General features: G+C 45.2%; 1 protein-coding gene across 9 annotated transcripts in view; it reads left to right on the top strand.

Moving 5' to 3' along the window:
• The window catches only part of LOC139416104 (peroxisome proliferator-activated receptor gamma coactivator 1-alpha-like), a 43,516-nt gene extending 31,461 nt beyond the window's left edge, over window positions 1-12,055 (top strand). For 6 of the 9 annotated variants that reach the window (XM_071164396.1, XM_071164391.1, XM_071164393.1 and 3 more), the window contains 6 exons: window positions 1,269-2,493; window positions 4,617-4,721; window positions 5,382-5,502; window positions 8,902-9,026; window positions 9,383-9,534; window positions 11,788-12,055. In XM_071164396.1, the coding sequence (XP_071020497.1) occupies window positions 1,269-2,493; window positions 4,617-4,721; window positions 5,382-5,502; window positions 8,902-9,026; window positions 9,383-9,534; window positions 11,788-11,891 (1,832 nt within the window). In that variant the 3' untranslated portion in view covers window positions 11,892-12,055. The remainder of the gene's footprint in view (window positions 1-1,268; window positions 2,494-4,616; window positions 4,722-5,381; window positions 5,503-8,901; window positions 9,027-9,382; window positions 9,535-11,787) is intronic. The other 3 variants (XM_071164397.1, XM_071164395.1, XM_071164390.1) reach the window with 1 other exon arrangement.
• Window positions 12,056-14,553: the final 2,498 nt, after the last annotated feature.

The raw sequence follows: 14,553 nt of genomic DNA, 5'->3' as shown, positions 1-14,553 counted from the left end.
CTGAACTTGTTATGTATCAGTCTCGCTCTTTCTCTCTCTCATTCTTGCTCTCTCTTTGTGTCTTTCTCTCGCTCTCTCTTTTCTGACTCCGAGCCGTCCCATCAAATACTCTTACACTGGATTTGAAACTAATAGCTGTCACTTGGTCCAATTCACTGCGACGGAGAGTAATGTGCCTTCATGAAAATGTGCAAAGACAGGGAGCGTAGGTGTGCAAAGTGCCTAATATACATTCCAGAGAGGGAGGCCGTTCGCAGTTATTGTGTGCCTGTGTCCATGTGAACGTGCATGTGTGGCTGTCTGTCTGTGTATTAGTCTGGAAGAGCAAGACAGGCGGTGAGAGAAAGAGAGATGATGAGAGACAGAGAGAGACAGAGAGAGACAGAGAGATTGATCCAGAGAGGACGACCGGCAGGGAGAAAGGAAGGGAAGAGACAAGAGAGAGGGAAAGGGACTGCCTACCTAGCGCTGGTTGTTTGTGTGTGTGCATTAACAGTGCCATAAAGCAGACCCATCTCAGGAATTCCCATATAACTGCCATCTGTCGGCCTGTAAATCTGTCAGGAGGGGTCAGGTTCGGCACGAGTCACAGAGAGGCAGGCGGGATCTGAGAAGAATGACAACCCATTACCCCGGCAGACAGTGAGCCTCCATTACCAGTCAGACATCTCCCTCGCGCCAAGCCGACACTATCGTATGACAGCACAGTGGCACGCCATAGCAACATGTACCTCCAAATACTGACATATCTCGCTACCTTGACTGGCAGTAGAAAGAGGGAGCCTGAGCTATAGGAGACTTGTGATAGATTTTCAAAACTGAAGCCAAAGGTCTTTGCTATTTTTAGGCTACATTCGAGGTTTCAAGTCGAGATGCTATATATTTTCGAAGGATGATGTGTTCTAGTTGTCCGCTGCGGATGTGTGGCTTTCTCTTCTTCCTGAACAAGGGATTGTCCAAAGGTCAGGGAGGGAGGGAGAGATGGCGGAGTTAACCGAGCCATGTAGCAGCTCCACCATATTAAGTTACACAGAGCATTACATGAATCTGTCAAGATTGCAATAAAATACGGATCAGGATTAGGAAAGTGAAAGTGAATATTTTAATCAAGCCCCACTGTCTATAAACAGGTTGTGGGGAGTGGAAATGGAGGGTGGGTAGGTGGAGAGGTAGAATGCATTATAATTCCATTCTCTTATCAACCCATTTCTCTTTCTCTCCTTCCTCTCGCTCTTCCTCTCTCTGTCTCTCCCTCTCTCTTTCTCCAGGTCTGACACCACCTACCACGCCCCCCCACAAAGCCAGTCAAGAGAACCCTTTCAAAGCATCACTCAAAACCAAGTTGTCTTCATGCTCCTCGTCTGCCCTGGCGTGCAAGAGGGTTCGGCTGAGCGAGGCGGGCCCCTGCGGCCCCCCAGCCCTAACCCCGACCCTAGGTGGGGGTCCCTCCAGGAAGGGCCCCGAGCAGACTGAACTGTATGCCCAGCTGAGCAAAGCGTCAACTGCCCTCCCCAACTCGGTGGTCACCGCAACGACAGGGGGTTGCCAGGAGGAGCCCCGCGGCTTCAGCGACCACGACTATTGTCAGTCGCCGGCGGCCAGCACAAAACGGGACGCTGACGCTAATGCGGCTAACGCAGCTTATGCTACTGTTACCATGACGACTACTACGACAACCCCTCTGATGCCCAATCCGGTCATGGCGGAGGACAGGCATGTGAAATGTAAGGACTCAGCCATGCCACCCTCCTCCTTTTCTTCTTCCTCCTCCTCTTCTACATCTTCTCCTACATCTTCATCGTCTTTGGCCAAGCAGCTGCAGCAGAGCTCTTACCCTGTGGCTACGGAGGCTCGGGGGCAGGGCGCTCGGGGACAGGACCGGACCCCCACCACCCAGACAAGAGCACCCCCACCACAGACCCTAGATGGGGACCAGCATTCCACCAGCAGGAAGCAGCCCCTGCGAGACCAGGAAATCCGGGCGGAGCTCAACAAGCACTTTGGCCGCCCCCAGCAAGCCATTTACAGCCAGGGTGAGAAGGAGGGGGAGTTGGTGGTGGAGGAGGGGGGGCAGGGAGGAGGGGAGAAGGTTGTCGCCCCGCAGGCATCCGAGGAGAACCCTGCTGGGGACGAGTACTACTGCAAGCTCCCTGGTTCTGGTTCTACTGGGTACCTGCACCCAGGTCTCCCTCCCTTCCACGAGGAACTTGAGCTCCAGGACCGTGGCGTGGAGGGGCGCTACCTCTACCCCTGGGAGGGCACCCCCCTGGAAATGCTTTTTGAGTCCTGCTCGCCGTCCTGCTCGCCGTCCAGCTGCTCCCCCTCACGGGGCTCCGTCTCACCCCTCTCCTCCCTCCTCCTCTCCCCCAGACACTTTGTCTGGCCCCGTTCGGGCTCCCCCTCCTCCCGTTCTCGCTCCCGGTCCCGCAGTTCCTCCTCCCACCACCGGAGGCGCTCCCTCTCCAGCTCACCCGACGGACGCCCCTCCTCCAGGTGAGTAAAGCCTCAATCTCTTCTCACCGTGTCTAGGTTCCCATGTCCATACTACGTCTTGCCCAATGTGTCTACTACTTAGTTTCATTCTAAGTAGTATGCCAGTGTGGATATCGGAACACAGCCAACTCATTCCCTCCTGCTGGGTGCCATTTCCCCTCTGTTGTTCGAACGTTGTTTGAGCGTTGCCTAAAGGTTGTGGGCGGCTCTGACAGTGTTCCCGGCAGGGGGTGGACAGCTCAGTCGTGTCAACAGGCCTCCTCAGCTGTCAGAGACGTGTCAGTAGAGGATAGGCCCTGTGCTCTGAGTCTCTTCAGTCTCCCAGTATGGGGCCTCCTTTAGCTTCAGCTGCTTCAGCATCCCCAGCTTGAGCTAAAAACATTGGGCAGACTCATTATATTCCACAGGAAAGAGGCTTTAACAATAGGAGAGTGTGGCAGGGTCAGGGAGAATCCTTACTGGCTTGACTACTGGACAGTGGATTGCAATTGGCTGGTGTAATGAGGCTAGCCAAGCTCAACTCTCTCAGTACTTTACTATAGAGCAGAGGCTGTATGTATCACTCTTCTTAGAGTAGAAGTGTTGATCTCAGAGCAGGTCCCTCATGTACATAATCTTATTCACTATGCTCTAAAAGGCTAAACTGATCCGTGATCAGCACTCCTACTATGAGAAGCTTGATACTTACAGACCGATGGTTCCACTGGGAAATACCAGACAAGGAGGTTTGGTGTGTTAGTCATGTGCTATCAAAATGGTATATCTGAGAAAGAGGCAACTATGAAAATGATGAAGCGACTGAGGCGCTGAGCTTTGGTTGCTTCAACGTTGTCAAAGCCTCATTTCCCATGGCAAGGTTTTGTCTCTCTCATCTCCTCCTCCGTTTTCCTGGGATCTCTGTTTGATGCAGTGCATGTTGTTTTAAGCTGCAGCTGTTGTTTTTGCTGAGCGCCAGGCGAACCCCCCTTTGTCCCGGAAGATGAAAGCCAAATCTGGGAAGTGAGTTTAGTTCTGGACCCCCCCCCTTCTCTGAAAACAGTGTGTATTATCACAGCAGCTCGAGAGAACTACATTTCCCATGGTTCCCTTTGATCGGAGCAGAGTGGGTACTCTTATTTTTAATTTTTAAGGGTTATAGGTACCGAGTAGGACTACACATATAAGGAGACTTTATCGGCAAGTTTGCATTGAGTGCCTTGCAAACTGGATAGACTCTTTGTTCACTTCCCTCAAGCTCATAAGTGAGTTTAAGTTTGTTTGCTGGGTTAATGAAAGGTCTCAATGGAGGTTAGCTTTGCCCTCTGTTTTGAAGTCCTTTACCCTTGATAAATCACTCACTCGGATGACTATCACCAACCTCATGATACAGTACACCGAGAAAGTCACAAGGTTTCTAAATATGTCGGGGTTGGTACTTGAAAGAAGAAAAACGGGGGAAAAAATAACCACATAAAAGGTGATGACTAAGTTTACCGGAGTAAAAGTACCTCAATCTCAAGAGCTCACTCAAGAACTCAAAGGGAAACAATTTCAACAAATCTATTTTTTTCTCTCTCAAATCCTCTTGACTCCCCATCTCTCTTTCCAAACTCTCGTCTTCCTTAACTCTGTGGACGTTTGACCATTGCCTAGCTTCTCTCCCTCTATCATTCAAGTCTGCCTTCTTCAGCATCCGTTCAATAATTAAGCAATGAGAGCGTGTACTCTGTGTAGGGCTACTAGCTTTAGAGTTAGGCCACAGGGCCTAAGGACCTTCCCCTCATTTAACATAGATACGAGGAGCATGTATATACTGGCCCTGATGGGGGGAAAGGTGAGAACATCTCCCAGCTGCACTGTGCAGAAGCAGAGTCGAGCAAGTCAAATTCAGTAGAACTAGGAAAATGTGTTAAGAAAAATTAGCAGAATATATTTGGACTTTTGGTTATGTGTTTTTTTTTGTTATGGTTAGATTTTACACTGTGACTGTCTGTCATCTTGCAAGAAAAGGCTATGATTTAGGGATGCCAAGGTACAGTGACGGGCATGTCTAGACAACATTATCAGTTTTTAGAGATACGCACACATTATTTAAATATCCTGGATGATATCTTGATGATTAATGTGCATTACGTTTTTTGCAGGTCTCGTCACAACATGGACTCCAGCACTTACCGATCCAGGACTCACAAAAGCCCTCACTCGCAGTCTCGATCTCAGTCCAGATCCCCCCTCAGCCGCAGGCCAAGGTAAGGGTCCACCACATTCCCTTACACTAAACCAGGGGTAAACAGCTCTGGTCTGATGATCCAGTCCCTGCAGTTAATGCTTGTTTTCATCCTTGCCTTTTAACCAACAACATGAATTGATTGAAAACCAGCAGGATTGTGGAACCCCTGTACAATGTCCTTATGCACAAACACAGGCAGTGTAAAATGTTGACAGTCACTCCTAGCTCCAAAATGATTTGCTATTGATGAGCCTAACGACACCAGGAAATCCCCAACTCTTCCCATCTCTCCAATGCATGGACAAATCTTGACGAGGAAGTTGAGAGAGAAAAGTTGCACTTCTTTCCCCCCGGACGAAGCCCTAACTAAGCAGAAAGTAATGACGTCAAGTAGTGCTGACAGTGGCAGCTGCCCAACTCCCAACTGTACGCCTCTCCCGCTATCCACCATCTCCCGCGGGCCTCCTGTGGGATCCATAACCTTAACAGCGGGGAGGAGGCATCTTCTTATTAATGCGTTTGTTTGTTTCCCTACCCCTCTGAGAAATTTAGCCCATCTCGTTGGTGGGTTTTTTTCGGCCGATACGCTTCATAACTGCTGCCGTCAAATTGAAGGGCGTATGTTGGAAGGGCGGTGGAGGACAGTGAAAGTGATGGGTTTCGTTTGGTCCCTCTGCAGGTACGACAGCTACGAGGAATACCAACACGAGCGTCTGAAGCGGGAGGAGTATCGCCAGGACTACCAGAAGAGGGAGTCCCAGAGGGCTGAGCAGAGGGAGAGGCAAAGTGAAAAAGCAATAGTGAGTTCCCCTGTCATTCTTCTTATATTCTCTCTTTTCTGATCTTTCTCTCTCTCCCTCTGCTTATCTCCTTACGTTCCCACCCACCCTCGCTCTCTCTTCACCTCTCTCTCTCGCCCTCTCTGCCTATCTCTCTACTTTCCCACCCATCCAATCCCTCTTTCTCTTCACCTCTCTCTCTCTCTCTCTCTCTCTCTCTCTCTCCCTGCCTTTCTCTACACTCCCAACCACTCTCTCGCTCTCCCTCTCTCTCGTCCTCTCTCTCTCTCTCTCTCTCTGTCTCTCTCTGTCTCTCTCTCTATGTCTCTCTCTCTATGTCTCTCTCTCTGTCTCTCTCTCTCTCTCTCTCTCTCTCTCTCTCTCTCGCTGCCTTTCTCTACACTCCCAACCACTCCCTCTCTCTCTCTCTCTCTCTCTCTCTCTCTCTCTCTCTCTCTCTCTCTCTCGCTGCCTTTCTCTACACTCCCAACCACTCTCTCTCTCCCTCTCTCTCTCTCTCTATCTCTCTCTCTCTTTCTCCCTCTCTCTCTCTCTCTCTCTCTCGCTGCCTTTCTCTACACTCCCAACCATTCTCTCTCTCTCTCTCTCTCTCTCATCCATCCTTCTAACAGCAGCCTGGCATTAATATCTCCCAGCTGTACCCATCGCTGTCTCACTACCTAGACAGGGCAGACAGTTGTGGGCCCGTGGCCGTGCCTCCTGCCTACTGTTCCTCTCTAATGAATGAATACATGCAAAGTGAGTCACTGAATCTTTCAGGGCTCCACTCGTTTCCTCTTTATCTCCAGGTTGTGTATTTTTAAAAGTCTCCGGCATCTGGGAACGGTGTCAGTTCTAATTAATCACACCACAGGGGCACATGTTAGAAACGGCAAGAGTGGGAGGAGGGATAAAAAGGGAAATTCACCGCCAAGGAAATGTACACTTAAAATATACATCTTTCTAGTAATCTAGTTTGAATTTAATCAAAGTGGGATGAATATCAATTCTCAACCCTTCTCTCTGTTTAGCATTGCACTCGTTTGGAACATGCTAACAGAGACTGATAAAGGCACACGTCAAGTAATGCACACACGCACAGCTTTAGCCTGCATACATTTTAGACGAGACGGTTATGGGCAGCAAAGCCAAGCTGTCAGTAGAGGTTTGGGAGGCAAGCGGATGTGAGGGCCACACACACGTACATTGACTGCCAGCCTTGGGGTGGAGTCCTGCACAGGGCAGTTTTTGTTGAGCCGCACCCGCCCCACGCCGGCCACATCAATTCTGAGCTTCACCCGATACCCGACATCAGGACAGATTTTTCTCCACAACCCAACCCATCGGCATAGAATTGTTCTGAGAGCCGATCCGTGACCCGACAAATAACTTCTAAAAAAAAATGTGATGACTTCATTTGTCTGCGTGTCTATTCAACATTTGGATAAAAGAAAACCATGCCATTAGTAAAGAGCAATATATTTTATTTTCACAATGAGATGCGGCATATTGACAACTCAATCGTTCTGAAGAAAAGGGCATTTTCATTAGCCATCTTACCTCCTGAAAGTCTATAACCAACATAACAAAACCTTTGCATTCAAATTTGTTTAGATATTCAAAAAGTTGAATTGAAACTTAAATAAACAATTCCCAGAATCGAATATAGGCTGCAAAAATAGATTTATTTAGTATGCTATACTCAAACTTTTAACAGCCACACAGGTTTAAACTTGATATGGTCTAAATGAACGAAAGCCTGAATTAACATTATAAGATGATTATATGTTTTATTTTATTTAACTAGGCAAGTCAGTTCAGAACATTTTTTTTTTTTTTACAATGACGGCCTACCCAGGGCAAACCCGGACGAAGCTGGGGCAATTGTGCGCCGGCGTATGGGACTCCCAATCACTGCCGGATGTGATGCAGCCTGGATTATTAACGGATAATAAACTGAATTAGCCTATCATAAACAAATATGCTTTGCAGGCTGTGTATCCATCTACCGGTTTTATGTTTCAGCACCACACTATAATGGACAGTTCCCTGATTCGCTGCATGTGTGGCTGGTAGCCTGTCTGCCTTACCATTCACCGAATGGAATTTGCGACACAGTGCAAAACAACATGGTCCTGGGTTCGTAAAAAAAAAAACTTGATTGTTTCCTACCTGCAGTATAATTGTTCTGAACCGCAAGCCGACCCGCGGGTTGAAAGAATATTTTCATTCCACCCGGCAGCTTCTTTTGCTGGTCAAACCTGTGGATATCAGACCCGATGCAGGACTCTACCTTGGGTGCCGTCTTGGAAAGCCGGCATATTTATCAGCTGTCAGGAATGAAATAACTAGTTCAGCAAACTGTATGTGAAGAAGAGCCAGAGAAAAAGAACACTCCGGTTAATTTGTCTTTTTTTTCTTCTCTTTTTCTAAGTAGTGGAGCTTATGTCTTGCCATTGAGGATGCATCCCAAATGGCACTCTGTTCCCTATATAGTGCACTACCTTTGACCAGGGCCCATAGCGCTCTGGTCAAAAGTAGTGCACTACATAGAGAACAGGGTGCTATTTGGGACAGAACCTTAGTTTAGCTTCTTTGCGGAGGTGAACTTTAAGTTTTAGTACCAGGCAACTGATTTACATGTATAAGTTACCAGTGGCCTGAGGTAGCTTTCAAAATTTGAATGGATCCCAATAGACTTGCCCCAGTAATGGCAAGTAAATGAGTGAATAAGTAAATAATACCAGTGATACAACGTAGCCCTAAAGCTTGCTCTGCATTATATGATTAGCAGACGCAATTAAATTGCTCCCAAAACCATGATTGCAGCCTCGTGCTTTAGGTCCAAAATTATGCCGCTGTGACCTTTATGTCCTTTGTGGTTCGAGGAACATTGTGTGACCCCCCCCCCCCCCCCCCCCCACTCCCCGGCCTCCTGTTGTTCCTGATGGTGTTTCGTACAGGTTTCTCTAAATGGCATATTAACTGGAGCCTACTGCATGGCATAAACAACTCATTAACTCATTTTCAGTTCTGAGACTATAACGAAAGAGGACGAGCTATGGAAAGAGAAAAGGCTTCCTTCTGATATTTGTCACTGGATTGAAAAGAAATATACGGTTCAATATGGGCCAGAAACAAAGACAGAAAAGACAAGTGAATGAACAGGGAGATCTAAGACGATCGCTAAAGCCTCTCTGTCCTATCGGATAAGAGGAGGTATTTAGCACAGCCCAACCAATCAAGGAGGAACAAAACAAGACGGGAGCAACAAAAGGGTGGCCTCACGTCAGCGCCCGCCACCGGGTGTTCCGAGTAGTTCATAACGGCCACCGAGTGAACCTGAAGGGAAGGAAACAGGACGAGAGGGAAGTACTCCTCCTTTATCTCTCTCCCTCTCTCTTTCTATCCTTTAATGAGCAGGAGGAGAGACGGGTGGTGTATGTGGGGAGACTGAGGTCCGACAGCACGCGAACCGAGCTAAAGCGGCGTTTTGAAGTCTTCGGCGAGATCGAAGAGTGTGCCGTGAACCTGAGAGATGACGGGTAAGGCCCCAGGACGGTGTTCGCGTGTGACGTGCGTGCATGCGTGTGTGTGTTGGCTATATAGGGAGGTAATAGAATTCATTGTGATACATTGTGTCCATTCATTCCTACCATCTGGGTTAGGTGGAACACAGAAAAGCATCATCTCTTTCAGGGCTTTGCATCGACTTCTATGTCAAAGTCGAGTGGAGACGCAGGGCGGGATGGAGCTGTATGCATTCCAATCATGTTTTATTCATCTTATCTGTTCCTAGCCTAAAAAGAGCCCTACAGATACATTTTATTGTATAAATAAATAGTGTGGATGTCCACTAACAGAGGAGGCCCTGACGTCGTTTTTCTATTCCCGACTGCAGGGACAATTTTGGTTTCATCACCTACCGCTACACTTGTGACGCCTTCGCTGCCCTTGAAAACGGACACACCTTGCGCCGGTCAAACGAGCCCCAGTTCGAGCTGTGCTTCGGTGGACAAAAGCAGTTCTGCAAATCGAATTATACAGACTTGGGTAAGTTCTGCTTTGTTGTTGCTCGGGAGAACCCCGGAGCCACGGCTAATACAGGCGGACTGTCAAAGGGAGGGATGGAGGGGGAAGCTGGGAAAGAAATAGGCTCAAGTGACACCTTTTTAAAATGAAAGAGCATATATTTACCCCCCCCCCCCACCCCAAGCTTTACAATTCAACCTTCGAGGCATCACGGTTCTGTGTACCAGTCCAGGAATAGAACTGCTCTTCCTCCGCCGCCCATATAGGAGTATATCTCGAGGAATCAAAAGGCCTTATTCCATTCCATTGCTCACAGCCTTTATCTTTCTACTTAGTCAATGCACAAGTAATTGGAAAGATGAGCGCAAGATTCTTTAAAAGCTTATCTGTGATTTGTTTTGATACCCTATATACAGTGATGTATAGTTTATGCTCTGGTCCTCTTGGAGGGTAAAGAGAGGTAGATGGAAGGAGAGAGGGAGGGGGGAGTGGGATGAAGGGGAGGGTGGAGGGGGGCAAGGTTAAGTCCCATCAGCCCATCCCTCCTGGGTGAGCCTCCATCTGTTGCCAGCTGTTGTGGCGTTCAACAGAGGAAAGACCTCGCTGTGGTACCTAGCAGCGTGTCATCCACTGAGAGAAGGATGAAGGGTTGACGGGAGGGAAGGGGGGGATGAAGAAATGAGCCTGACAGCGGAGGCCTGATTGACTAATAATCAGACATCTCTTCCTCGTGCGACACTTATAGACAAAGACAGACACAGGCTCGGGTTCTTAAGACGGCAGCCCTACAAAGTGCCGTCGACATAAAAGCACGGGTAGAGCTAGTCGATTCATCTGAGGAAAAGGTACTTACACATGCATGCACTGAAAAAGAAATCTCATCCGCATGAAAGACTGGACTCGATGTTCAGATGGACGTGGTGCCGGATGACAAATAATGCAAGACATTGATAAAAAATATCTCTGCTTCTCCCTCGACAGACGCCGATGTTGAAAACAAGAATAGAATATGGCTGGTCCATCCTTCTCTTTCTCATCCTCTACCTATACTATTGCCCCAGTATCAATAAGAGGGTAGACACTTTGGCATCGATGCTTAAATAGTCAGTCAGTCCACCAAGGTGGATGCTGTCCTGTGTGGCCATAAGAGGTCATTTGCTCCATTTGATGATGGAGGTTAAGATGCAGAGTGGGGCTTGTACAGTTGCTCCCATATTCCACTCGCCATTCATCCCTTGACAGAGAGTGAAATGGGGAATGTTTAATGCAGGGCCACTGGGAGGTCAGTAGCTCATGGCAGAGGGAAAAAATAACATGTTCTTCAAAGGAATGAAGGCATTATTGTATATTTCCGAGGTCCTTGAGAAAAGACATGGAGCGCTAAGACAGCTAATCAGTCTCTCGGAATGAAAAGAAAGACCTTCGTTCTGCTTCCTCTCTTTTTTTGAGAGAGAAAAACTAGTTCAGGCTATCCCAAACTGCCCCGTGACGGGAGTAGGAGAAAAAGGGAAGGCGAAAAGAAAGAGAAGAGAAAAGCGTAGTGTCCAAAGCGAGGGAACTTGAATAATGTCATGCGGTAGCGACCTCAGTCCCTCCTCTCAATCTTGCCCGGCGCGCTCGTCTCAATTTTTTTTTTGTATTGTTGTTTTCCGAGACACTGTCCATTAGTTCTAAGTAGTGCGCAGGGGGTATTTTTCATCCGTCAAGGTGTGCGGCGTGACACAATCCACCCCTTGGCCATAGCATTAGATCACGACTGGCATCTCCTGCTTGCCATGGTCATTCCCATTTCTCAAGCTCTCAAAGTTTGCCGCAGCCTGTGTGGGGGCCCCATTTGTGAAGCTGTCTGCCACGAGAGATAAGACACTTGTTTATTATCGCGCTGACCATTCAAAATAGATGCCTCCGCCACTCGCTCAGTTTGGGATTTTTTTGTCACTCGGTGTCAGGAAAAGCTTTATTTTCCACCCTGAGCATTTGAATCATGTAAACATTGTGTCTAAAGACCTCATTTCAGGAGACATATGAAACATTGGAGGGGAGCACGGATAACTTTGGGACTTATTGAAAAGTAACAGATGCAGATGGGTTCGTTGAGATTGATGTAGACGTGCCACTTGCCTTGATCTGTGAGACAGGTATTTTGTGTCCAGCGACAATTTGAGACATTTACAATAGACTTTAGTCGTTTGGCAGACGCTCTTATCCGGAGCGACTTACAGGAGACCACTTAGGTTGCTTAACACTGATGTCAAAATGAATCTCTGGTTTCAGATTCCCATTCTGACGACTTTGATCCAGCCTCCACTAAAAGCAAGTATGACTCCATGGATTTTGACAGCTTGCTGAGAGAGGCCCAGCGCTGCTTGAGAAGGTAACAAGTGCTCTAGCAGCCGCTGTCTACCAAGAGGGATGTCTTGATACCTCACTAATGTTTCTGTCCTTTGACTACGAGAAGTTTTACACTCTATGTAAGAGAGTATATAAAGAGGAATCTATATATATATATATATATATATATATATATATATATATATATATATATATATACAAAAAGTATATTAAAAACAACGTTTACATGAACATAGCTGCTGAAGAAGCTGGGAAGAGACAGTACCTGGAAAGCCAGTGAATCCTCATAACCCTGTACACAGATGTGTGTGCTTTACTGCTGTACAACAGTCAGTGAAAGACAAAAACATTCATGAGATTTTTTTTTTCTCTCCAAGCACTACAAAAACCCAACTATGCTTTGAGTGGTGAAACATGTGCAGCTCTTTCAGTCTTTTTTTATTTTTGTCCTTGATTATTCTTTTTGTTTTTTTTAATCTGGTGTTTGGGATGTGGTGTTACGTTATTAACGAGACTATAGGGAAGCGTATCTTGGAGGCTCAAGATAACATTGCTGTCTAGATTTTCAGGACAAAAAAATGTAGCCCTGTATATACAGATATTATCAAAAGGAATATTTTTATTTTGTGTACATATCAAACAAAGTTCTTTATTTGTTACAGCTATGCACTGTAAAATGCAGCCTTTTTAAAACGATGAAGACATTTTCTCAATTAAGAATGTCGATCTGTAGTTATTACAATGATGTAAGACATATTGTACACCTACATGAAGTTTAGAGGACATGACATGATTGTAAAAATGTGTTGGAGGCTCATTTTGATGGAGCATGTGAACAAATTTCCTTTTTTAATAATTATTTTGTTGGGGGAAAAAAGTTAACCATGTATAGTTTTATCTGTCTATAAAGTTTCTCAATCAGTGTTTTTCCGTATACAACAAGTATAAAATGCATTTTTAACGTGTTTTTTCATGATTGTAATGAAACAAACCCCATTTTTAATAATATTTCTGAAACAATCAGTGTATATATATATATATATATATATCAATTCATTTTGATTTCAATGCTTTTTATGGTTCTCGTTTTGATAATTTTACTCTCAGTGAGAAAAGACTACTACTATGTTTAATCTGTTTAATCAGGATAAACCGTGCATATTTATCTATTTATTTGAATATTTGAATCAAAAATATTTATCCTCTCCATCTCACATGGTGTACCTCACACATTTTTGCTATTTATATTGTTATTAGATTTTTGTTATTTCACTTACAATCAGTGGGTAAGGTGTACAATAATGTGGGAATATTACATTCTATGCCTTTCAGAAACAATCAAAAAATCAATTATAATCTCCTCGACAGTGGCCCATCATGAGATATGCTGCTCATTGTCCAAGTGATTTCTGTCTCCACAACAGTGGTTTGCAGCCATGACAAAATGTCTACCACATTATTTTCCTTTATACGCCGTAGAACATGAAGCAATAAAATGATTTTCCAGGTATTTTTGTTGTACCACACTGTAAAAATCTGTTTCGTTGCTCCACACGCTTGATTATGTGAATGCCAAACAAAAGTTTACAATTTTCTTTCCTGAATTTAAAAAAATATTGTATTTGATGTACAAAATATATATATATATATATATATATATTATATATATATATATATATATATATATGATGATGATAATAATATTGACATTATTCACAATAATTACAAAAATAATAATAATATAAATGAAAGAAAAAGTATATAAAAAAGCAATAAATTATTTTTCAAAGTTGTATTTTAGCTCATATTGTTGTGTGGTTTTGGACCCTGACCCATTACCCAATCGCTGGCAACATACAGGGATTCCATTCCAGTGTCTTAGCATGGTCACATGACCCTTATCACCCAATAGAGAACACTTACAGAATGTTTTGCTCAACACTCGTGTTTGCCCATTTAGTGTACGTTCAGGTCTGTGTGTTTGTGTAGAACATTGTGGCAACTGTACAAATGTAAACTAATACCATGGAAAACACACTGTTAAAACTGTAGTGTTCAACAACAAGCATCCTAGCATCAAAACATTTGTCTGTGTAGCGCATGGCTATTAAATGATGACAGCCGATACAGCGCATAGTACTTTGGATATCAGGCTCTCCTTTCTAAATGGCACTACTTGAATGACATCTTATAAGCCTAGAGAAACTACTCAATACTGCATGGAGCCGCACCATTTTCTATTAGGCTCTGCTGCCACACAGTCCAGATACCACAGCACCTTCAACGTGACATTAAAGGTAACCTTGTGCTTTCTGGTGCAATTAATATCCTGTTTATAGTGCAAGCTAAGTAACAAGAAAAACCAGCCTACATTGCAAGAGGTAGAACTCTTTTGTATGAAAGCTTCGCTGATCACAGGCCACCTTTCATGAAGTTTGACTTGTGTAGATGAAAACGAGCTCATTTCCTTGATGCAGAGGCAAAATCAGTGGTGGGGAAATCTCCCCGTCCACCTGTATTTCAACATATTTTTCATTTTATGTACAGCGCTTGGGTAATGGTGTCGCGTCCCATTTGATAGATGTGGCTTTAATCATTGTAATAAAATAAAAAAATCTGCTTTGTAAATCGCCTAGAGTAGTAATATATTATAACACCTTATGGTCCTCAAAATGTCAACTGTGTCAG

Source organism: Oncorhynchus clarkii, chromosome 9 (assembly GCF_045791955.1).
Source record: "Oncorhynchus clarkii lewisi isolate Uvic-CL-2024 chromosome 9, UVic_Ocla_1.0, whole genome shotgun sequence".
Lineage (NCBI taxonomy): Eukaryota > Metazoa > Chordata > Actinopteri > Salmoniformes > Salmonidae > Oncorhynchus > Oncorhynchus clarkii.
Note: the sequence above shows the minus strand (reverse complement) of the source record. Positions and strands in the feature narration are given on the sequence as shown.